General features: G+C 35.9%; 1 protein-coding gene across 2 annotated transcripts in view; it reads left to right on the top strand.

Moving 5' to 3' along the window:
* Window positions 1-20,204, top strand: part of LOC121408788 (E3 ubiquitin-protein ligase ZNRF3-like) — a 55,886-nt gene extending 35,682 nt beyond the window's left edge. The window contains exons 4-9 of one of the 2 annotated variants that reach the window (XM_041600421.1): window positions 1,235-1,243; window positions 8,011-8,121; window positions 12,082-12,264; window positions 13,765-13,867; window positions 15,882-17,333; window positions 17,791-20,204. In XM_041600421.1, coding sequence (XP_041456355.1) covers window positions 1,235-1,243; window positions 8,011-8,121; window positions 12,082-12,264; window positions 13,765-13,867; window positions 15,882-17,333; window positions 17,791-17,882 — 1,950 coding nt within the window. In that variant the 3' untranslated portion in view covers window positions 17,883-20,204. The remainder of the gene's footprint in view (window positions 1-1,234; window positions 1,244-8,010; window positions 8,122-12,081; window positions 12,265-13,764; window positions 13,868-15,881; window positions 17,334-17,790) is intronic. The other variant, XM_041600422.1, reaches the window with a different exon arrangement.
* Window positions 20,205-24,985: the final 4,781 nt, after the last annotated feature.

Genomic DNA, 24,985 nt, shown 5'->3' with positions numbered 1-24,985 from the left:
TAGACCCAAACCTAGACCCCTTACTAGGATCTGTTCAAAATCTGCATGTTATCTGTATTTCCTGTACATAGCTGCTGCCACTATAAGCATGTTGAATGCTGATTTAGCCTGAAAAAATTATAGATCTCAACCCCCAATCATTGATCAAAATGTTTTTTTAAACACAGCATCTTTCCATGATGTATACATGAGTCTCTAGTTACAGATAATATTCATATCAGCTTCTTCACTACCAAAAAGGATTTACTCCCGTGCTCAACTAAATATAAAAGGGATATCACAGTGATATCACTGAGAGTTGCCCGCATAAGGAGTGGTCATTAACATGCATGGAAACTTAAGGTGTCTTTAAATTCATTCCTTAGGTGATGGAACCTATCTCGACCATGATTAGTATACAGTATAATCTAACAGCTATCTAGAAGGTCATAAATGCTTTTATGATATCCCTTATTATTATTACCTAAGAGATGTCGCTTTTGTTACAGTATACAGTAGGCTATGGTTCCAAATAAGGAATCCTTACCCCAGGCATGCATCAATAGACTCTTCTGCATCAGCCTGTGTGTTCAATGGCAAGCTCTCCCAATCCGAACTAGAAATGCATCTTGCAGGATATTTAATTGGCTTAATTTTGATATTTCATTATTAAGTCAACTTTGGATTTTTTTGTGGAGAAAGCAAGAATTTTGCAAACTATTAGGCCTATGTGGAGACACACTGGAACTGGCTTGGGATAATTTATTCATATACACAACATGCTACTCAAATGTGGAGCATACATTACACCTACTCCATACCCCCATGTCACATCTTATGCTCTTACTAGAATTCCCCTACTTTGGCTGATGGACACAGGGGTTTCTTGAACCTCATGATTAATCCCAAAGAGGGGCTGATCCAAATCTTGAGATGGAACAATTTCAGGTTCATATAGAGAACATGCTAGCCGGTCAGAGTTGGGAGCTTGTACTGCTGCACGACCATTGCTATATGACACTCGCTATTTATGACTGTTGTGAAATTAAAATCTTCCAATGAAATTTTGCAGAATCTCCATTTAAAAGGTCTTTATTACGCATTTCGTCCAATATATGTATAACAAAAAATCGCTTGAAAAGCAACCTGTTTCATTTCTTCCTAATACATATCATTACTTAAATTTTTTTTAACTAACTTTATATTTTCTTGTTTCCCCAATTTTTCTTTTTATTTCTTATCATTATTGGAACAGAGATACAAGGTTAGTCTTAATTCATTTAGCATAGATTGTGCAAACATTGCATTAAGCTTAACTGATACCCTTTTTACACAGGATTTTCTTAACCCCGGACTATCGCTAACCCCGTCATGCCCGTACTATCTTTAACCCCGTACTATTTTTTTACTTTTCACACATGCCAAATTGTTATTGCTAACCCCCGGATAAGGAATGCTTGCTTTTCACACACGAAACTCGCTAACCCCGGACTAGTGGTTTTTGTCGATCATTCGTAGTACAAGTACTTCACTCGTACACTTTTTACACACGCTACAATTTCCTTAACCCCGTACTATAGGTGGGGCCAAATTGCCATTTAGCCCCACCTATAGTACGGGGTTAAGCTTAGCCCACTTTCGTTTTACACTAGCGATCTTAACCCCGTACTATCGCTCTTAGCACCGCAATTGCTGGGATAACCCTGCTTTTTTGCAGGGCCAAATAATCCCGTACTAAAGGTGGGGTTAGCCCACTTTGCAAAAATGCTGTGTAAAAAGAAAGTGGGCTAAGCTTAACCCCGTACTATAGGTGGGGCTAAATGGCAATTTAGCCCCACCTATAGTACGGAGTTAAGGAAATTTTAGCGTGTGTAAAAAGGGTATGACAGTGTGCTTCTTAATTCTAACCCTGTCACTAAAAAAAATTAGGAGTCTCTCAGGTTTGTACACTTCAGTGGGAAATGTGGCTAATAATGCAATTTAACCAATTTTGTTTGTATGTGAATTTGCATACGAGGTGATGGTCATGGTCATTTTATTTGAGCAATGTGTATTGACTGATTCAAACTGTTAAAGAAATACCATTGCAGTAGGGAAATGTGGATAATATTGTCCCTGTTTTCACAAAGCATCCCTTGAGGCAAGTAAAACCAATTTTGAAATGAATGCTTTTTATGTTTAGTATTTGCTTTGAGGCAATTTTGAATCATGGCTAAAAGTATACAATTCAATCAATTTTTTTAATTTTTATAATAGTACCATTTATAAGCACTTGATTTTTACCATTAAAGATTAAATTTTTTTGTGAGATCATAGACATTCGACTATGTCATATCAGGGGGAAAAATATATTTCTCATTGAATTTAGCCTCTCTAGCCACTTTGTGAATTTGGTGATGATCAGTCTGTCAAACTTCGTGGAATTCTGTGCTGGAAACAGTAGTGGTATTTCCCCCCTTTCTTTTTTATTGCTTTGCTTTTTCTCATAATTAAAATATTCCTCACCAACGTTTGCCTTAATGCTGATTAATGACCCGTAAATTATCACTTTAATGACATTTCCTGCAAATTAGTTCGTACTTTTCAAAATACAAGAACTTTGCCCAAGATATTTTCAGTGTGAATGTGCATTCTTCTCTGTTGAAATGCTTTCAGTCTCATTGCTCATTCCTATGACTACTTTAAATATGTTGTTTAGGCAGATATGAATTCTCAAAATAATTTTAAGGTATTTTGTAGCTTAAGCAATTCTTTGTAATATACAGGTGATCAGTCAAATGTGAATATGCATATTGATCCCAGAACATCATGAAACAAAAATGAACTTGATAATTTGATAACAAATAACAGTTTCATGTTTGGCTAATTAATATCTTGTCCTAAGAAGTTAGAAAAAGTATTATAACTGGGCAGGGTTGATTGTTAGCACAAGTAAAAGGTAATATTGGCTAATCTTAACAACGTATCAATTTAAAAACTTTAAAAACTTTGTCATAGAAATTGACAATGATCTTGTATGAGGGGGGGGGGGGGGGGGTAATGCAAAATGTCTGAAGGCTACAGGTATATAATTCCATATGTTTCTTTATACTAGTGAGTCATTATATACTGGTAAACATTCTGTGTCTGAACAGATTCTAACTCTGAATGCATTGTAGGAGTTGATGGAAGCAAGGTAGCTAGTATACCCAGGGATGTGTAAGATTCATCGGTATACCACAAGAAACATAACCCCCAATCAATCACAGCCTGGGATCAGATGTAACAAAGTCAAGTGATCAATCGGCATGCTTTCACCTACGGAAAAGTCACATGATCTTGCAATTTCAAGTCTTGGTTACCAAATTGGCACGTGTATTTGCAATCTTTCAAGGATTTAAGTTGATGTTGTGTAGTGATTTAATTGAAGACGTGTACCGTTGTGATGTCAAGGCCGTATGCAAGAATATGAAATTTAAAAAGAAAATAAGGATTTCTAAAAATCTGGAGGACAATGCTAAAGGCATTGGTTGGAGCTTATTTTTTGTTGTGTTTGATAAACAATTTTCAGTATTTTATAACATTTTGCTCAGATTTACATAAGCTGTTCTTCAATCATTCTTCTCTGCATATTTGTTTTTGAGAGGTTATAATATGACTGCAAGAAGCTTTCATTCTCATTCTGTATCAGTCTCTGATTTGTACACTTTCCTTCCTGTATATATTCATTTATGCTCTCTTTTATTTATTCATTTTTGTGTGTGTGAGCTGTGAATTTTTAGCTGTTCTTTTATTCCGCCTCCACAATCCATTGTGTTGAAGGCAACATTTGTATTTACTCTTTTTCCCCTTCTTTCTCTTGCTCTTTGTTTAAAGGTCAAGTCCACCCAGCAAAATATCAATGTGAATCAATAGAAAAAAAAATCAAACAAGCATAATGCTGAAAATTTCAACAAAATCGAATGTAAAATAAGAAAGTTATGACACTTTAAGGAATGAAAAGACTTGGATCGACAACTGATTTAATGGGTAAGGTAATCATTAATGCAACCTATATTGTTATAAGGGAGTTATATCATACACACACGTATGAAAATATGAAATGAATATGTTGTTAAATTTCATGTAATGACATAAGAAAAAGAAAGTAGGGAAATGACATCAGCCCACCTACTGCATATTCATGACAGTTGGCATATAACTGTTTTCACAAAATATTGCTATACTATAAAATTCAATCATTTTGTTACATGTAAGATGATTTTGATGAAATTTCAGCGTTTAGTCTCTTTATTTCGATCAAGATTTGTTTTTAGTCTAGAGTACCCCTGGAGTAAAACCAGTGAGCATCAGATGGCGCAAGGCTTTGACAAATTGCATCTTCCCAGAAAGTGAAGTGTTTTTAAGAAGGATTTTGGATTTGTTTTTAAAGCACCCTGAAGGGCCATGGCTTAGTTTTTATCCTGATCTTCGTCACAGCTTCAATATTGATGTCATATTTTCACTTTCCTTTGCTGCATCTACGAATATAATGACTGGTGTGTTTGTTTTTAATCATTTGATGCCACTATTCTATTTCAAGTACAGTCTCTCATCATTTCCACAAGGAATGATGTCATTGATGATGTCATTGTCAGAAGTACTGTTTCAGGCAACAGATTATCTCATGATGATTGAAGTAAATAGTGCTTCCTGAATCTTGATAAGGATTGTGTGGTATCAATGGTTTCATTGTTTATTACTAATGCACATAGCTGTTCAAATACCACAGTAAATTGCTGTTACATTGCATATGATTTCAAAAAGGATATATGCTTATATTATTTAAATATGGAAAGAGGTTTCATGGGCATTTGAGTCTCATTTAGATACTGTGTATGGTGAGCCACTTGCCACAGCTGATATAGAGTATGGTATATGAAAAGTATTGATTCATCATCTTTTTTATTCAATACTATAATTATCATTATTTCACCATTTTAATGATTGTTATCTGTAATACGCCTTTAAGAAGAAGTAATAGTAGTAGTTGTAGTAGTAGTAGTTGTTGTTGTAGCAGTAGCAGCAGTAGTAGTAATGGTATCACCATCGCCATTATAACAATCCATGTTTTTTTGTTGGGACAGCACTCCACTTTATTGATAAAGTCTCTCTACATCTCCGAACCAACATAGATAAAATGCCTTGTGAAAACTAGTGTTATATTTGCAATACCCATAAATTGCCCCCGACTAGGCCTCCATTTTCACCTCGGGAGGGAGGCATCCATACCACCCCAAAGCATTTGAGTTTCCTATCAGCTAACCGCCAACTCTGCCATTTATCTTGCTGATTTTTCTCTAAATTCAATCAATTTCCAGAGATATTGGCCCGTTTGCATTCATGGGGAATGATAATGGTGGGGAGGTGCACTCTCGCTGCCTTTCACGCATTGCGCTGAGAGGCAAAGAGCGCCTCGTTCAATTGCCACTATTACTATCTCACTCTGCCTGCGTCATTCCCTCGTTTATCTCCTTTCATGATCGTCAGTAGTGACTTATCTTACCTTTTCCTTCATCATGATGGATTGAACGTTCTCCTCTTCCTCCTCTCTTCTTTTCTCTTCTCTCAACATCATGCTTTTTCTTTTCTCTGAGTCAGTCTCTCTTTCTGTTGTTTTGCTCAATTTTAACAAATTCCTATATTTTTTATCTAGCAATCCTCAGTGTACCCCCCTCTCTCTCTCTCTCTCTTGCTCTCATACGCTTCACAGTTATGTTTAAATTATTCTTTGTGGGGGGGTTGAAGTTGGTTTCATCGATAAATGGTGAGCAATTCTCCAATAACACACAGCTACGCTACAATCAGAGCCCTGTCTTATAAAGAGTCAATTGTAAATCTGTGGACATCCATCAGTGTCATAATTTTGTCTACAGGAAATTTGCACAATGTCCTTGTAAACAAAGGAGAGCACACCAAATTGTCAAGAAATGAATTTATGGATATACATTCTTTTTTAGAAAAGTTTTTGAAAAAACATGCATTTTTTATGTTGAATTTGCTGGCTTTCCATAGTTGTGATGATTGGATCAATCGCAACTCTCTGTAAGATCTTTCTGCAAAGTCTTTTCAATAGGAATAAAAACTCCCTAATTAAAAGAAAATAAAATGTCCAGCAGAACAGGGAAAACTTTAGAGGTGTATTGAGATTTTTGTTCATAGCCATTTTATGAGCATTCATGAAAAGCTGCCTCAAACGGACAAGTAACTGTGATTGATAAATGCTCTTATACATATTTGTCAGCTGGTGAGAATTGTAATATTCAGTGATATATACATGTCGGAATAACATTTCATTATTGAAAATTGAAATTTTCCAGTGACATTTAAAGCATGTTTCATCAGAAAACCAGCTTAAGTGAATGAAGTATAAATAGAAAAATAAGTGCATCAAACAACTGCAGAAATTCTCTTCTATTAGGAGCTCAGAAGCCAGATCGATACGGAAGCCATCGGGGTTGCATTAATTAGCAAGGTATAAAATGGAATTATGTTCCTTTGTGTAAAGCGAGCGGATCGGTCTCTTTGAGCTGGTAATAGGGACCGCCTTTGCAGGATAATTGTCCTGTAATTGAGCAGCTTCTGTATATGTTCATGGGACGGAGACAGGGGTATTGATTTAGTATGCTCTTGTCTGTTCATTATACTGTGCTGGTAGTGAGTGGCTGCATATAGGCCTATATGTATTGAAAGAACATTGAAGAATGCTACATGTAGTAGTTTTAACAGACCATGTATCATATTATTCTATTTAGTTGAATGAATTTGATAAAATTCTGGTCATACTACACCTGATACTACATGTTCTGCTTAAAAGAGATAAATAACAGATGTTACAACCTAGGCTTAAATCTCGATGCGACTGGTAATTATTTCTATGGAAGATCAACTTGCTGTTGATTATATTTCTTGCAGCAGGAGAAAATATCTCTTGGATAAGAAAAAGCATCTTAGGAAAAAGCTGACCTTTGAGAAAGGTTATTTGCAAGTCGGTTATTTCTCAAGAAAAAGAGAAGGAATCCTTTGTCCATTTGGAAAGATCACGTCTTATGTTCGAACGATGAAATCCTAGGATGTAAAAAGATCGTTTTGATGGATTATGTCCATTACCAGTCGGGAAATTAGAGACTCTAATGTGACTGTCATAGTTTATAAGGATTCATTTAGAGCCGATTTATTCCACTATTAGGTAGTCTATTAAGGTTTGTTTTTTTACTCGCTTATTGGAATTTAGGCCGTTGATTGGCAAAGACTGCAATCTAGGAGCACAGAATTCATATCTTGCATAAAAATGTTAGATGTTTTATATAGGCATGTAGTGACAACCTACATGAATTTAGCTTGCATGTCACAGGTGTGGTTTCTCTGTACTTAAATCCCCCATTGAAACCTGTATCAAAGCATAGACCTATATGATCAAAGGAACCCGTCCATTCCATAACTTTCATTCAGGCATATGAATCATCCATATTTAATGATGATAATCATGGATTCCATCTGTAGTTTTTATTCTCACACTAGAGGAAATAGCTTTGATCATATTTCAAAAGGCAAACTGTGTCAGAGAGAAGAGTGTGTCGGTTTTAACTCTTTGCATGCTGTGGGCAGTGGATGGTACATCTACGAAGATGTTCATACCAACCTGATTACAATAAATACCTTGTATTTTTTGATCAGGCAATATTACACAGATCAGAAAATATTCATGTATTTCTCCAGTGTGAAATCTTAGTACTTGCTATCCCCCCTCCAATTTTCAAAATTACAAGGATTTTTACTGCAATTTTTTTAAAACAAAGGATATAATGAATAGAACAGTGAAGGTTTTGTCTTTTTATAGTTATCAATCTTTTTTTTTTCATTTGTGCTAATTAATAAGTGACCAATTCCATATTTATTATTTTCTTCATTCCCTCGCCAACATCTTACTGCATAGCATTTGCATGCTATGCTTTCTGATTATAATTTTGATATTTGTTACATTGCCATGTGTATCTTGTTTTATTCTTGCAGAGTTCCAATGAGTTCTTTGACATGGGTATCTTTGTGGCATTCTTCATCCTCATCTCCATCATATGCCTGCTCCTTGTTCTCAAGTTAAGATGGAGGCAGAAGAGAAAACAGGTAGGTTGTCTTCCCGTAGAGACCGCAAACAACTAGCCCAGACCATGGACCTACTACTCTGACCATGCCTAGACTTACTGTAAAGACCAATGCCTGCAGATTGCTCTGACATAAAGTTATCTTTACCTGTTTGTACTGCATATACTACATGGTCTTTCTTGAAAACTTGTTAGTGATTGAAATAGCCTCTGGGGTTACAATATTGGTGGAGTCATTCTCTAAGAATGGGTGAGTGATTATATATATATTTTTTTTAATACAAAATAGGAGAGCATGTCACATTGTAGGATTCCCTGATGGTCATGTTGCCTCTGATTTGTTGAAAATCTAATTCTATTTGATTTTAGAAGTTTTTAGTTCTCTTTGCTATAGGTATATTTGGGGAAATTATTTTTGTACACTACTCAAGATATCATTACACACTTTGAGACAATCCTGCCCATTGTAAACATTGTACAGGATTGATGAATACATTCCCATTTACGTATGCATATATATGGAGGAATCATTATGACACATTTTCACACAAACAAATCTTGTGAGGGGAAAGTAGTTTGATTAAATTTCCATCGCTTAAAGGTAAATGCTAGTTTTGGTAACGATATCAAAATGAGTTCGTACAGAATCCAATGAAATGACCACTAAAGTGTCTGTTTGTATAAATAAAACGCATGTGCCAAAGGATTCTGGAAGAAATTGTGTAATTGCTGAGAAATCAGCAAATAAGCACGGGATTCGGGTAGGGCGTCGGGCCCGACGCCCTAAGCAATAATTATACATTGTCCCACGTGCGCTTATCTGTGTTGGGGATTTTCGGAGTGAACATTTTTCAGCGTAGATTTCAAGATTTCACAAAGTCCAGTTAATGTAACTGTACCAGATCTAGATCCTCGATGACATACTGGCAATTAAGCCTTGTTTTACAGACTTTCTCATGAAATCAGTGTTAACTGCAACTACTGGAATTTCTCTTTAAATACGTCATAGAATGAAAAAAATTAAAAGGGTCCTTTAAAAAAAAGTCCTGTCCTGAAAAAAAATCATCACTGGCTGTTCTTCCTAAATTTGGGAGCTCTATTCCCTTATTGGACTTTCCTTAAATTTTCTGCCTTACAATATTGGCTGTTGTAAGACCATAAGCATAGTCACCAACCAGGATTTGCAAGATCTACCACTACATGTTAAAGGGCCATTTGAAATTGAATGACCCTCAATAGTCAGGGCCTACATCCCGCCCCAACTTTCCATACTTCTTAAGTCCTACTAGCTAAAAGTTTTCTAAAATTCCACAGGGATGTTTAGTGGACGAACTCATGTCTCTTAGCTCAGGACTAAAATCATCTTTTCAGATAGATGGTGATAACCAGTTGGCCCTATTTTGATCTGTGGGTCCAGCAAGACTTGGTACATGGTCCTCTCTTCTTCATCTCTAGAAACAAATTCCTTGTAGCTTCATATCAAGAACTTATATAGATGAGTCGCTGATTCTAGCATTGGATATTTGGCTTTATGAAGTAATACTGAAAAATGTAGATTTTTTGAAATATGTGAACAATTATACGAATTGTTGATTTTTTTGTGAAAATATGTGAATTACCACGGATGAGATTGAACATACTTCTGGTAATACCTCTGTGGTAAGACATAGGAATGAAACTAACTATGTTCAGTTCATACTAGAAATGGTGAGATGATAAATATTGAGTAGATCAAAATGTAAGCTTACCCTTATGAATTAAATACAGGACTAAAGACATCATACAAAAAGCAACCATCTATTTTCTCCAAAGCTACGCTTGCTTGCCTGACAATAAATGATTGCATTTGGGCCGGTTTTCATATCATAAGCCCAGACTAATTATTGAACAGCCATCTGTAGACTGTTAAAGAACCCCTCCATTCGGGTCAACTATGTCATTCTCAGACTGTACATCAAACCTCAGAATGTAGCGCCAGTAAGAGACAATAAGGCTGCCTTATTTTCTCAACCAAGATCTTATTGTGGACAGTCGTTTAAATCAAATCAATGGCCATGATGAGGAACGCAGCCACCATGACTAGCATCAACCTTTCTGCTCGTCCTCATCCTTCCCCTGAATGGAACAAAGAATTCGTTTAAGCAGTCATTTTTACCCGAGAATCAAGAATTATAGTTATGTGTAATAGACTTTTAATGTTGGTCTAAAAAAAAACACCACATGAAATATTGAGAGATTTTGTATCCTTTCCTTTATATCCTTTTGCTTTTTGTATCACTTTCATTATTTCATCAAACTTGTCTGTTAAGTGCACATAGCAAAGGTCATGAAGGTCTTTTCTCTTGTGCTATTAAAAAGTTTTTACCACCAAACATCTATTGAAAAGGGTGTTGATTGTTGAACCATTTTATCTGAAAATCATTTGAATGCATCGTGAATCTATGTTGTCATTAAAGTGGTCTGAACTTCAGCTTGGATATGCATTGCATGCACTTCTAGCTGGCATCTACTTCTAAGGTTTATCATTGCATTGTGACATGTCTTGAAATCAGGCAATTTTTTTTCCATGGACTACTTTTCACACCTTTCTGCCTAAATCTGCAACATTGATAAGCTTCAACATTGTAGTGAATGGGGGTTTCCGGGGGCTCTTTAAAAAAAATTTCCAGGGCACTTTTGAGCATTTCAGGGGGCAAATCGTCCCAAGCCCTTTTGTTATCTTTTCACCGCTTGAAATAAGGATCCTGCAATACCCATGTTTAAAGATTTGTTTAAAGATATGTTTGAACACACCATGCATGACTCTACAGCGTTGATGGGTTTGTCAGAACACCATTAGGGTCAGTCTTGCCCAAGACCTTTCTTCCTTTGTAAGACACACCACCAGCTAGGAGTGAAGCAATTAATGCAGTTTATCTCGATGATCACAATACCAGGCGCGTGAGCTGGATCCGTGAAGCATAACTATACTCTATGAAGTAGAACTATATTAAAGGAAAAGTGGCCCTATTACAATTACCAAATCAGGTGAAAAGAGGTGTGTGATGTATATTAAAATTATGAACGTTGAACATCTCTATCTTTGCTTGATTTCTCTCAGATTTGTTTTAATCAGCCATGTTATAGGTTGAACCATGTTTTATTTTTGTGACATGCTGAATGTACTTGTATATTGCCTGGTGTTTAAAGGTCAAGTCCACCCCAGAAAAATGAAAACACTGAAAATTTCATCAAAATCAGATATGAAATAAGAAAGTTATGACATTTTAAAGGTTTGCATATTTTTCGCAAAACAGTGATATGTACAACTCAGTGGCAGGCAAATGAGACAGTTGATGATGTCCCTCACTATTTCTTTTGTTTTTTATAGTTTGAATTATACAATATTTCATTTTTTACAGATTTGACAATGAGGATCAACTTGACTGAACCATATGAGAAATACTGCTAATTCAACATGTTCAGGGAGGAATTAATCATTGTTTCACTTGAAAATGAGGAGAAAATATTTCATATAATTAAATACAAAAGAAATAGTGATTCGATAAAACCATCAGTCACCTCATTTGCATACCAACCAGGATGTGCATTTCACTGTTTAATTTCAAAATGTCATAACTTTTTTATTTTACATCTGATTGTGATGAAATTTTCAGTGTTATGCTGTTTGATTTTTCTCTTTTTATTTAATTAAATTTTTTGTTGGGGTGGACATGTCCTTTCAACAGAAGCTTTAATTTATTTTTTCTGATCTTTTTAGTGTTGCTAGCCAGTGCAATATAGGTATCACTTTTCTATTGGTGATAACATCAAAGTTGTAACCAACAATCAGGTTCATTGAATTTCAATCTCCTTTGAATAACTACTATGTTTGAATTCCTTTGATGTCTTACTGATAAAAATCAAATTTTATGACAATTGACCTTGAAGAATAGCAGGCTTAATTTCACCATTATTTCTTCTTTTCTCTCTTTCTTATTAGTCCTCTCAGGCCAGACAAGCATTGAATGCACTATCCAAAATGGAGGTTAGAAAATACTGTTCTAATAATGAGCAGCGTTATTCACAGAAGATCCTTCCAGATGACAGATGGGCTACCACACTCAGTATAGCATCGGATGGTACTATCTGTGCCATATGTTTAGAAGAGTTCCGGGAAGGAGAGGTAGGATTTGTAATAAACTCTTCAATTACCATTTGGTCTTATCCAATTTGGAGTAATCCCAATTTGTCCACCTCACTTGGTCTAATACCAATTTGTCTGTCTCACTTGGTCTAATCCCAAATCGTTAAATCCATTTGGTCTAATCCCATTTGGTTTAATCCCAATTCATCCATCCCACTTGAGCTAATCCCATTTTGTCCATCCCACTTGAAATAATCCCATTTGATCTAATCCCAATTCGTCCATCCCACTTGGTCTAATACCAATTTGTCTGTCTCACTTGGTCTAATCCCAAATCGTTAAATCCATTTGGTCTAATCCCATTTGGTTTAATCCCAATTCATCCATCCCACTTGAGCTAATCCCATTTTGTCCATCCCACTTGAAATAATCCCATTTGATCTAATCCCAATTCGTCCATCCCACTTGGGCTAATCCCAACTTGTCCATCCCCCTTAGGCTAATCCCATTTGATCTAATCCCAATTCGTCCATCTCACTTGGGCTAATCCCAATTTGTCCATCTCACTTGGTCGAATCCCATTTGGTCTAATCCCGATTTGTCCATCCCACTTGGACTAATCACAATTCTCTCTTACCTGGTCAGTTGTACATGTATCTCACCTGCAAGTAAATCTACAGAGAATTAAAACACTACTTTTTTCAATTTTTTTTTATTCAAAAAGACTTGTTCATTGGCATATCACCTGCAATAAGCATATAACTGTTTGGTGAAAATAATCATTACTTATTGAAATGTCACTACTTGGTTATTTTACATCTGATGTTGATGAAATTTGTTACTGTATTTTTAAAATCACCTTTCTTTTTGGGTGGACTCAACCTTTAAATGGTTTCATACTTCATCCCAGGTAGTAGGAAGAAATCCTATTTTCACTCAGATGACCAAAACATTTCTTAGAAGTTCATTTCCAGACTAATGCTCCAGAAGAAATGAACTCTCGATTATTTTCTATGATGCCCAAGTTATACTAAGGCTGTGTAGAGTCTCATCTTACAATCCATGCACTTTATAGAAAGAGGTATTTTCTATCAATGTCGGCCTGTGCCTGTAAGCCAAAATGACTTCCTGTCCCAACTCAATATTTCGTTTCATATTGAAGTATGTTTTGCCATGGTTTTACCCTATAAGATGTGAACTCAACTTTCTATTGTCTAGCTCTGCTATATGTACAAGATAACATGAGGTTTTGTTTTCAAGTTTGCTTCATGTCATACCATTTGGAAGTGTGTTTAAAGTTTGATCTGTATAAAGTGTCAAGCTCTTCTTAGGCTGTCTGTCTCTTCGGCTCTGCTCTTTTTTTCTCTTTCTTCCCGTCTTTCTCTTTCTCCATTTCAATCTCTGTCTCTCTCTTTCTCATTCTAGTGATGAATTCTATTTGCATGTTGTTTTTAAATGTTAATTGATTAGTGATGGCTTACTCTAACAAAGCAATGCACCTGACTCATTGTGATTGTTCTTTTCTTTTATTACGCTCAGGAGCTAAGGATAGTACCATGTGCACATGAGTTCCACAAGCATTGTGTTGATCCATGGCTACTCTCAAACCGAACTTGTCCGCTGTGTATGTATAATATATTAGGTAAGTATACAGTCTGTTCTCTGTACCATGACCGTTGTGTTGCCTGAGGTGCCACCGACCATGGCATGTCTAGAACTGAAGATGGCGCTCTTTCACTTCTAATACCAGGGTCCATTAGATCTAGTTGAATCCTTGCACATTAGCTTTGTTCTAAGGAGATTCATGGGAGTTATAGAGGTCGTTAATTGAAAATTTGAAAAGAGTTTATCCTTGTGATGTGTTAAGAAGCTACATACCTTTTTTGTATGTGGTCGCATGCCATTAGGTGGTCCAATTTCGCGAACAAGGTAAAAATGGTCAAACAAATTTAATAATTTAATATGTTATAGGTATTACAATTCTGTCAAAAAAATATGAAAAAGTTTTAATGCTCAAATACCTTTATTTTTTCTTGAAATGACTAATTAACAGCTAATTATTACATAGACGTCAATGTAAATATGAATTTTAAAATGTGTTTTTCTCAAATTGGACTTTCTGCACATAAAATGGTTAATGCAACATTGATAACCCCATTATTTTGCAGTTTTAATCTTTTGATATCAATGATTAAATCTATGACAAAAATCAAATAATTATCTGTTATTGTATCAGGATGTAATTTTGCTTATCAAATTTGAATAGCATTTTTTTGTCATAGGAGAAAAGTTCTCAACTAAGTCATGTGCAGTCCTATGTAAAACTATGCTACACAAAAGACCGTATGCATAGCAGTCTTTCAAAAATGTGGAGCAAATTGCGATGCGATACAAGGAAAATTTTTCCTTGTGTATGCATATTAATTACTTTAATTAATTAACAATATATAATTTTACATTTTTGCCCCCAAAATGCCTGTCACTGCTTACATGCTTTGCAAAATGACTACATGGGTAGAAATAATTGTTGCAATGATACACAACATTTGTACTAAAAATCAAGATTACAAAGTAGATAATTAACCAGTTTCTCCAGTGTACTAATAGATTAGGTTGCAGTTTAGAGCTGACATACACATGTATTTCAATCCTGCATATTTTCAAAATAGTCAAATTTTTATAGCATTTAGTTGTTCCCTGCTCTTAAACTGCCTTGAATATGAGGCTGACAGTCATATTACATATTATATTAAGTTTGATTATAAAACGGGTTCAAGGATGTAGCCAATGGTGAGTGCGTATTCAAGTCACGTGTTCATGCTTCAATTATGCGCAACCTTCCAGTCGTGCATTTTTCGTGCAGCACCGTGCATTTTTTGTGCAGCATTAGTTCCAATAGCACGTAAAAACTGATACGCGTTCAGTAAAAGAGGCTAGCTGGCTAGGATTTTGATGCGCTTACTTAGCGCGCATAATAGATACGCCTGTGATGTCATAATTGACAGTCTTGTGATCTCTTCGTCTGTGCGATCGTACCCAAGTTGGAGGGATTTGAACAAGATTTCCATGAAAAATTCATTTTGCCGACCCGTTTTATAAAACAATGCATATTTTAAGATTCGTGATGTTAGTGACGATGCGAGCAACTCTCGGGCATTCACAATATTATGCAAAAGCACTCAGCGCAAGCGCCTCGTGCTTTCGCATAATTGTAAATACCCTCGAGTGTGCTGCATCATCATAACACACTCATAAATGTGCATTAATTGTATATTAACATTCAATCATTCACTGCATCCACCAGATCTGCCACCCCTGTTACTTCAAACTTAATGTGCTATAGTTTTTGTTCCTGAAATTGTATTGATCTAATTTATAGTAATATATTTAGCCTATAATTCTAGCTTCAAAATGAGATCTTACTCAATAAATTTGATCAAGATGCTGTGATGTAGCAATAATTTATCCATGGCACTGTTTGGAAAATTGTTCATCCGCCACCTTTTTTTCATACCCAACTTAAGAAATGTGACCATATATGTTTAACCTTAAAAAAGGATAATTTATTGTATTTGTAATATACAGAATCATTCAATTTCAAATTATGAAAATTTTGAGAATTAAAAATGGTATCTGTCGTCTTTGTTTTTTCCCAGATTGTGGGTTAGATGGAAAAAGTTCTGAGGCTTCCCCATCAGGTCATGTCAGTCCTGTTGATCAACAACTTCGAGTCAGCTTGCCAAATTCACCAACAAGAGACGCATCGTGGGAAGGGGTTTATGCTGCAGCCCCAAGCCATCATCACCATCGAACATCATCATCACACCATCACCACCATCACCATCATAAACATTCCCGAAGCAAATGTCCGCAGTCATCGTCCAAGCGAGAACATCGGTCAACAGCAGTGAGTGGTTCAAATGTAAGGGAAGGTGTGCCGCGCCTCCCGTCCACCTCTCAGAGCCAGCTTGAGAGATGGTTTGGAAGGGGCCCGTTAACGTGGCAGTCAAACTGTGAATACGTGTGCTCACATTGTCATAGACATATCAATTGCAACGGTCAGTACAACTCCCAGTGCGTCACCCCACGCCAGCTGGGATTAGCTTCGTTTGAAAGCCACTATGTGGTAAATTCATCATACGTCCCTTGGAATAATAGCGGCGGTGGTGGTGGAGTGAATTGCTCACGTGGTGCTAGTGGTAGGAAGGGTGTGTCTCAGGGATCCAGACATTACCGGGATCAGTGCCATGTACCCGTCCAGGTCCACCTAGAGACAGTCACCTCAACGGCTTGCCAGCAGGGTGCCATCAACCAGCGCAGGGCTTCCGAATCGGAAAGCAGCCTCAGCCTATCGGCGTTCAATGCAGACTTTGAGTGCAGCGATTCCACAAGCAGCCCTGAAAACTTTGACAGCACGCAGAGTGTTTATGGTAGCTCTACGACCTGCCACAGTGAGGTAACGGGATGTGACCCGTGTGTGTATTCAAAACCAGGTGTCGTTCAACAGTATTGGAATTTAGGCCCACCAGCACAGCTCACACCTTCATGTGTACATAAAACAAAGACGCAATCATCAAATCGTAATCAGAATAACACTTCAGACAGTGATGACCCAAAGCGGTCGGGGAGCGACGCCAATGCTAGTGCCAGCAGCGGCAGTAATTTCTCAACGCGAGTCAATACATCCAGGAGAGACGGCATCCAGCCGTACAAACCTCAGAGCAGTATATCAACCGTTACAACACCAGACTCTGTGTCATCCCAAGTTAGAACTAATCATGTGTGCTCTCCATCCTCTAAAACCCCCACCCCCTCAGAATCCAAAACAGACACGCCCAACACCATCACCCCTCAGACGCATTATCCACAACCCTTGCCTAAATCAACAGACTCTAGTCGGCAGCAGACTCCTTGTGCATGCTGCGGAGATAACGAGGTATGGGACCAGCGGCGCCCTGCATCACCGGAAGATAAGGCTCCCTCTGGTGACAAACCTGAGAGAGGGGTCAAGGGCCTTCGGAGGTCAAGTAGAGGGACACCTACCAGAAAACCAAGAGGTCATTTGACTCTTCCAGTGCAATCTGTAGCTACTCTCAAGAACACCCAGGGTAGGTTGTTCCTCGTAAAGGACACCAAGAAAGGTCTCCTCCATGAGTAAAAGTGTGTAGGGTCTGTTCAATAAAAGCTGCTCTTAAACCTTGTTCATATATAGTGCGACACATCTTGTGTTCAAATTTAATCGAAAATAAGGCATCAAAAACATCTCCTGCTTGCAAAACTTTTTTTTCGCAAGGCAGCAAGAAGCTGTTGTCCATGCAGATACCTAATAATTTTTTCTTTGCACAGGTCTTGTGGTCATCATATCAAACACATTATGATGTAATATAACATCATTCTTAACATCATCCTGTGGTAAATGATATAGAGCTACAGATATTCACTGATATTGATTTAGCTCTTAAGAAAAGGTCACCAGTCGTATAAATTATGATCAGCTTTATGAAATACGATCCTGACCAGTGTAAAAGTTACTAATTCCCAATCCTTTGCATGCTTCATTTGCAGGAACAGTCATTACCATGCCTGTACAAGGAACGTCACCTCCTCCTACTGGTGCTGCAAACACCTCACGCAAGGTCATGGAAGAAATAGTATGACCTTTTGACCTTGTGCTCATTTGCCATTCTTCAACTCCATCCGCAACGTAGCATCTGTGGGCCATGTTCTGAAAGTTATCAGCACCAAAAAGGAATCTTCATTCTCTGACAGCTACTATGGTAACAGCCAGACACATTTGCTTGTATACCAATCAAAACCAAGGAAAGTTGTCAGATATGACACCTTGCCAGACAGCAAATATTGATGAAACACCTCATTCACCGATCATTGATGTTAACAATTTTCACATGAATTTAACGGCATTCAACGACAGGGTAAATCCACTCAGTACTTTCATCATTCCATACGGCTTGGAGTATGGTCTACCAACCAGTAGGGATCCAGTGCAGGGCTTCGTTTAGTCAACTTGTTACAGATAAGGTATAAGCTGCTGTTAAAAGCTACTGAAATGATGGACAGCGATCATTCAAGCGATAATTTGCTGTGGGTTTTTTTGACACATTTTTAATTAATAGTAATGAAATGGAATAATGAAATGCACTTTAGGGGGTACCAAAACTAAATATAAGATTTAACTATCAAGCTAATGAAAATTAGAGACAGATTTTACTTTTTTATAAGAAATAATACTTGCTATTTGCTTCCTTGAATCAAACACTAACAATACATTTTGAAGGGGGTATACGGTATAATCTTTCCCCATCTTTTTTTTCAAGATTGTATTACTTTATCGGTCATGGTTAGTGGTATTGTGCATTGAGTAGATTATAAATGTTAAAAAATTAATATTAGATAGGAATATCAAACGGGGATAACATGTATCATTTTTAAATATGAATGTATGGAAATTGTATTATCCAGAATTGATTGTATTTCAGAATATCAGTATTTATTGAATTGACCATTTCAGAAGCACATTGAATCTTTAGTGAATAATGTAGATGAAGTGTAAACGTAAACTATTACAATGGAAAGTGTTAATTAGTCCCAGTGATTTTAAACATTTTCGAATCATATGAGCTATTTATTTTTACTTACTGCTTTTTTTTCTCTTCTAGAGATTGTAACACTACAATGCAGTATTGAAAAAAAGGGTTTACCTTATTTTAATTGTCATATTGATAAAGATAAAAGTATTAAAAGTACTTAAAGTAATGATTGAGGATGGTGCAAATTTTCAAGTTGTATAAAAAATATTATGAAATATACCTCTCCCATTGCCAATTACACATATTACCAAATCATTGATAATTTGCATATTTTATATTTGTTATTACAGGGTAAACACAATTCGGCTGCATACATATTGTCCATTTTGTAATTCCTGACTGACACATAAAAAATGAGAAGAGATCACTAATTTCTTACATAATTTAGCTCCAAATACAGGAAATGATATACAGTGCATTTCAAAGAATATGTAATGAAGCCAGATAAAAATGAATAAATAACGGAAAGAATATGATCCCGTTTACGCTTTGATGGTATTGGCATGGAACTCATGCGTCTCTTGTAAGATCAGTATTACTTGTATAAGCATTATTGTGTTAGATATATGTTTGCATAGTATTCTTCAACTTCAGTCTGTCTTTTTTTTTAACTTCTTGTTTTGTATAAAGAAATCGTTTTATTTATTTCACTCAGGGTACGTGTATGTATTACATAGAGGCTTGTTCATGTTATCCTTGCAGCTCGGAACTTCATGATAAACCTGTTTTTATGGTTAATTGCACACTCCATAACTAATATACTACAGAGAGATTGTATATTGATGATAGATAGAGAATATGATAAAGATTCGAATTTAGAGTTGGGATAAAATCCAAGTTGGATTGTGACTTTATTTGTCAAGTCATGTTTATATTATATTATTATAGTCATCATTTTAATAGTGACTTAGAAGAAGTCTTGAGAAGAAAGACAATGTACAACATTTGAAAAGCAATTGAGTCGGACAGGAATTTATTAACCATGTAGATGTACTCAAATTAATGAAACGTCATATTTATCGCATGAATTTGTATGAATTTTGCAAATAATATGAATAGGTAGGTTTGATAGGGTGGGGGTAGGAAAAGATGGTCATGCAATGTTGTAATTATCTGACAATCAAAAGGGTTTAAGGTTTATTGTCCCATATGTGTTCCATTCATTCTACCAAAGTTAATCACACAAGTTAATTAGATTTCATGATTTTTTTATTTGTACATAGGATTTTCTTCATAAAATGAAGTTTAATGATGAATGAATCAGTATTGTCTTATGACTCTCTGAGAGAAATGATGTTTTTAATGCATATTTTTAGTATGGTACAAAGATATATCCCGGGGGGGGCCACTTACATTGACGAGTGGATACCATGCGCGACCAAAAAAACACGTAAAAAGGATGTCTTTTTCACGATAGGGCACATTACGTACGTAACGTGATAAGGGTGTCAAAAACACAAAAATAATAAAAAAGGGTATCTATTTCGCTAGGAAAATTACGTGTTTAGGGTCGAATTTGCGGGGATGATAAAACAAAATTAAAATGTTCTATAAAGGATGTCCTTTTTGCCCCAACACTTCGTGTTTAGAGTCCGATTTGCGCGAGGTGTAGAAGCTGGGGTGAGTACTAAACCAAATAAGGTAAAGCCTATCGACGACCGAAGGACCCGTAACAATAAAACATTCCTGTACTTGTTTAGGGGTTCATTTCAGGGAATATTTAACGAGAGTATCGTTTTGTTTCCAATACTTTTTGTTAAGGGTAGGGTTTCACACGCCAATACTTGTTAAGGGGTGCATTTTCAGAATATGGAAATTACGTGTTTAGGGTGCTTTTCGAGACCCCATGGTCGCGCATGGTATCCACTCGTGAATGGAAGTGGCCCCCCCCGGGGATATATCCCATTTTACCTCTGTCTTTTTTAATAAGTCATCTCAAAAGTTATTACCAACATTTATTTTAAGTTCACTCAACACTAACATTAGCCATTGACACCAAACATACACACCCTGTTACTCCATACAACATTGGTGCTTAATGCACCAGATCATTTATAAATTTGTGTCATTTTCTCAACATTTTAAGGGCTAAAAGATCTTTTATTGTAATAAGAGATGAATTTTATTATATCAAACCATTTGATACAGTATTTGTAGAAAAATATAGTACAGTGATTGATGAGGGATAACAAAAATTTTCTTGTGCTAACATGCTCCCTATCTATTATGCTGTATTTCATCTTGTGCTTTTCTTGTGTATTCACTGTGCTTTAGTTGAGGTTTTTATGCAAAATGTTACTGTTACTATACATTTTATTTCACATACTATATCAGGTATTCTAGACGCTAAGTTATAGTATTTATACATGTACAGATTTATCTGAAATCAAAAACACTCGTAATGTTGTTGAATAGTTATTTTTTGCAATTTTGGATTGATTTTATCATTGTGATTTTACAGTTATAATTAATATAGAAAATGTTGCCAAAATACATTGTACTGTACATAGATACATTTAAACAATTTCTTTCAATAGATCATGAATTCGTATATTATGAATTAATGTGAATAAAAATGTAAGATTTTTATGAATTTACATATATTGTGTATTATAAATGTTCTGTGTGCTTTAAAATGTACCTATCATGTATACATTGATGTTTTAACTTATTTTCCCTCTTCAATTACTCTAGAAACAAATATTTTAATTAGAAATTGCTGAATTATTTCATGAATGAGGAAGAACCCTTAATAGTAATTTCTGATTGGTTAGAGTAGGTATTTCAAATCATGTAAACAAACAGCAAATCTATGATTGCTCAGACAATTTGGAATTGTATTATCATGCTATTGTGGTAAGTTTGTATGGCAAAGTTTAATGTAACAACAAAACCACTTTGCAGGGGTTATTTTCTCCTTTACAAAAAATGGTGTCATTTTGATATGAGATCACCCTTTATTTCATTTGTACAACTGTTGCTTTTCATTTTTGTATATGCAAGACATCCTATGTTCTTTCTTTATGCTTCTAGTTGTTACATGTATGAGTTCTATGATTTTCCTTTTTTTGTGTTTTGTTATAGGCCTTTCTTACCAATATCAATAGCTAACTTTGTCTCTTCATTATCTTGCCTGTTTTCTTTTCATTTTTTTTATATTACTTTTTTGTCTTGTATTACTTCTTCCTCATTTTATCTTTTTTTTTGCTTGTTCATTTTCTTCTTCCTCGTTTTATATCCCCCCCTCCTTTTCATTCTCCCTTTCTTTCTTTGCCTTCTAATTTTTCTTTCTTCCTCATAATCAAGTCTGCTTTTTCTCAATTTTTCTTTTTCTAGGTTGTTTTCTTCCTTTTCATTATCTTCCTCTTCTCACCTTCCTCCACTGCTTCTTCTCTTCCTCTTTCTCTTTCTCCACCTTTTCTTATTTTGTCATTACTTTCTCTATCCCTTCTCTCTATCATTCAGCTACAGTGCTTCCATATTCCTTCATGATCATAATCCAAAAATCAAAATTTATTTTCTATGAATTTTGTTTGATTTCATTATAATTTCTAACATTGAGAGTTATCTGAAAAATATATGGTTATGATTTCAATGATTTTCTTGATATTACATGTGAATTTCTATGTTATTGTGGAATTATGATTATTGTGTATAAAACGAAAAGACCCCTGTATCAAATTGAATTGCCGAAGTAATATTTGACTAGGTTTTTGACCTAGAGATATTAAATGATGTTACAAAAATCAATGATTTACTGTGGTTAATATTTTTTTAGTTAATGTGTCCCATTATTAGAAGAGAACAAATAAAAGTGTTCATTTTGTAAAGAATTGTTTAGATACAAGGAAGAAAACTGAAAGGGATGTGGGGGTGGAGAAGAGAGAAAATATAAGAGAGAGAGAGAGAAGGGATAATAGGAAAGTAGGAAGATAGATGGGATGGAGGAGAAGAAGAAAAAACAAGAAAAAGAAATTAATGTTAAAGACAGAAACGGAAGAGAATAAGAGGGATATAGAGTTGGAATGATAAGGTACATATTTTTGACAGAGAGTTTAGAAAATTAAAACTACCCCAAATATTAAAAATGTCTTAGAGATGAACCATTTTAAATTACTGAAAACTATATTTTCATTCTTATCTTGTTTCCTATTAGTTTTATTGTGGGTTTGGTGTTTTTTTTATGCTTTCCACATTTTGTCAGTTATATAATCATCACTATTGTTTCATCTCTTCGGGAGTTAAAAGAAGACAGTGAAACAACATGTTATAAGATCATCCCAATGATTTATTTTCTCCATTAATTATGTATCTCTCTGTGTGACCTCTTTTACAATGTTATAACCCATTGTAAACTTAATTTTGTTTTGTGGGGCTTGTTAGATGATCTTCAACACATCCCCTGAAACCATTTATTGTTTTATCTGAAGACTACGTCTTGTATGAAAGGGACAGAAGAAACAATTCATTTCATTTTAGACAGCCATTTCAGCCTTTCTACGTGTTCGTCCTCTCTGCTTTATTTTAGTTCATTTTATTCTAGGATAGTTGTAAGTCTTTTGAGACAACTTCTTGATGGTCCGATGATCTGTCACAGTCATTCAAATGATTCCTATCACTGATGATTAGTTGGTCATTCTGGAGTCGTGTGTTTTGTCATGGACCTACGAGAGTAGATTCACGGTTTGATTGAGGTAGTCTTCAGAAACTTGATTAAGAACGTCAGTTGTTGGTCGGTTGCAACCAGCACGATTTGCCCTGGATGACTTGTTACCATGGTAACAGGATCCTCCTCTGAGATGATATAAGATGATGGCATCTAATCGTCATCCTAGGTGTATTTGATGTTCTAAACTGTGCGGTAAATAGGAGATAAAACATAATTTATGGTAGTTATTATTACATAAATTGAGCTACATAACATTATCTCAATTAGGGGCAACTAATTTGCAAGGGGGGGTGTCCCCTTTGAAAATACATAATTTATTGTAGTGAGTGCAGTGAAAGGTTATGTTGTAATGCTTAGAATTTGTTTCTGGTTGGGAGACAAAATAAGCATGTATTCTTGAACATTGGATAAATCATGAAGTTCATACAAATAAATGTTTCTGACATTTTGAAGTGTACCACTACTAAGTTCTAGGATAAGAAACAAACCTGAATCACAGTTGTTCATCTTAATCATCATATTGGAACCCCTCCTCCATCTTCTTTTCTCCCTCTTCCTCCATCTTCTCATCTATATTTCCTCCTCATCCGTCCTTTTGTCCTCTTCTACTCCCCGATTAATTTCCCCGTTCTTTTTGCTCTCTTCATCATCTTCCTCATCTTCGTCTGTGTCGTCATTCTCGTCTTCTCTTTGTTGTAAGGCTATGGTTATCTTCATTTTATCTACCTCTTCATCCTGTTCGTTTCTCTTGTCAGTGTCCCTCTCCTCACTGATAGTTAGAGTCTTCAGTGTTCTCTCCTACTCTTTCTTTCTAATGATGCATCGCTAAATTGTTTTCCGGGCAGCTCACAGTTCTTCCACCTCAGCCTTGACTATACCCTGCCAGTCAATATAAATTTCATTTGATCATCAATAGGCCTACACGAAACACGTGCTGGTATATATATATATGTGTATTGTGATTGCAGATTTGTGACAACAATAGACTGAAATCCATTAATTTGTATGAATGATATTGATAACATTGTCCAATACATTTTTCGTCCATGTTGGAATAATGGTGCTAGATTTTCTCACAAAGTAGGCCTATGATTATCACTTTTCCCCAAAAATGAAAGGAACAAATATCAAACCTTTATCAGGAACATTGGTATTATCGTGGGTCTCCACACTCTGTCCGTCCTCTTCATCATTGTTCTCCTCCTCTCCCAACTCGTCCTTGTCCCGTTTCCCCTTATTCCTCCTCTTCCCTCCTTCTGCTCATTCTCGTAGTCACCATCGCCATCATAGTCGTCGCCATCCTCGTTCACCTTCCCTTCTTCCTTACTTCACAGCTCCTTGGCTTATACCTTCATCATCCGTATCACGGAGAATTTGATTCTTCAGTTTCCTCTGCTAATCTCGTATCCCTTATGATAGATTGGCAAACTCTGTCTTTTATTCCCCGTCCATCTCATTCTTCATCTTTCTCTTCGTTCTCTCT

This window comes from Lytechinus variegatus, chromosome 2, assembly GCF_018143015.1.
Source record: "Lytechinus variegatus isolate NC3 chromosome 2, Lvar_3.0, whole genome shotgun sequence".
Classification (NCBI taxonomy): Eukaryota; Metazoa; Echinodermata; class Echinoidea; order Temnopleuroida; family Toxopneustidae; genus Lytechinus; species Lytechinus variegatus.
This window is presented reverse-complemented; position numbering and strand designations above follow the sequence as displayed.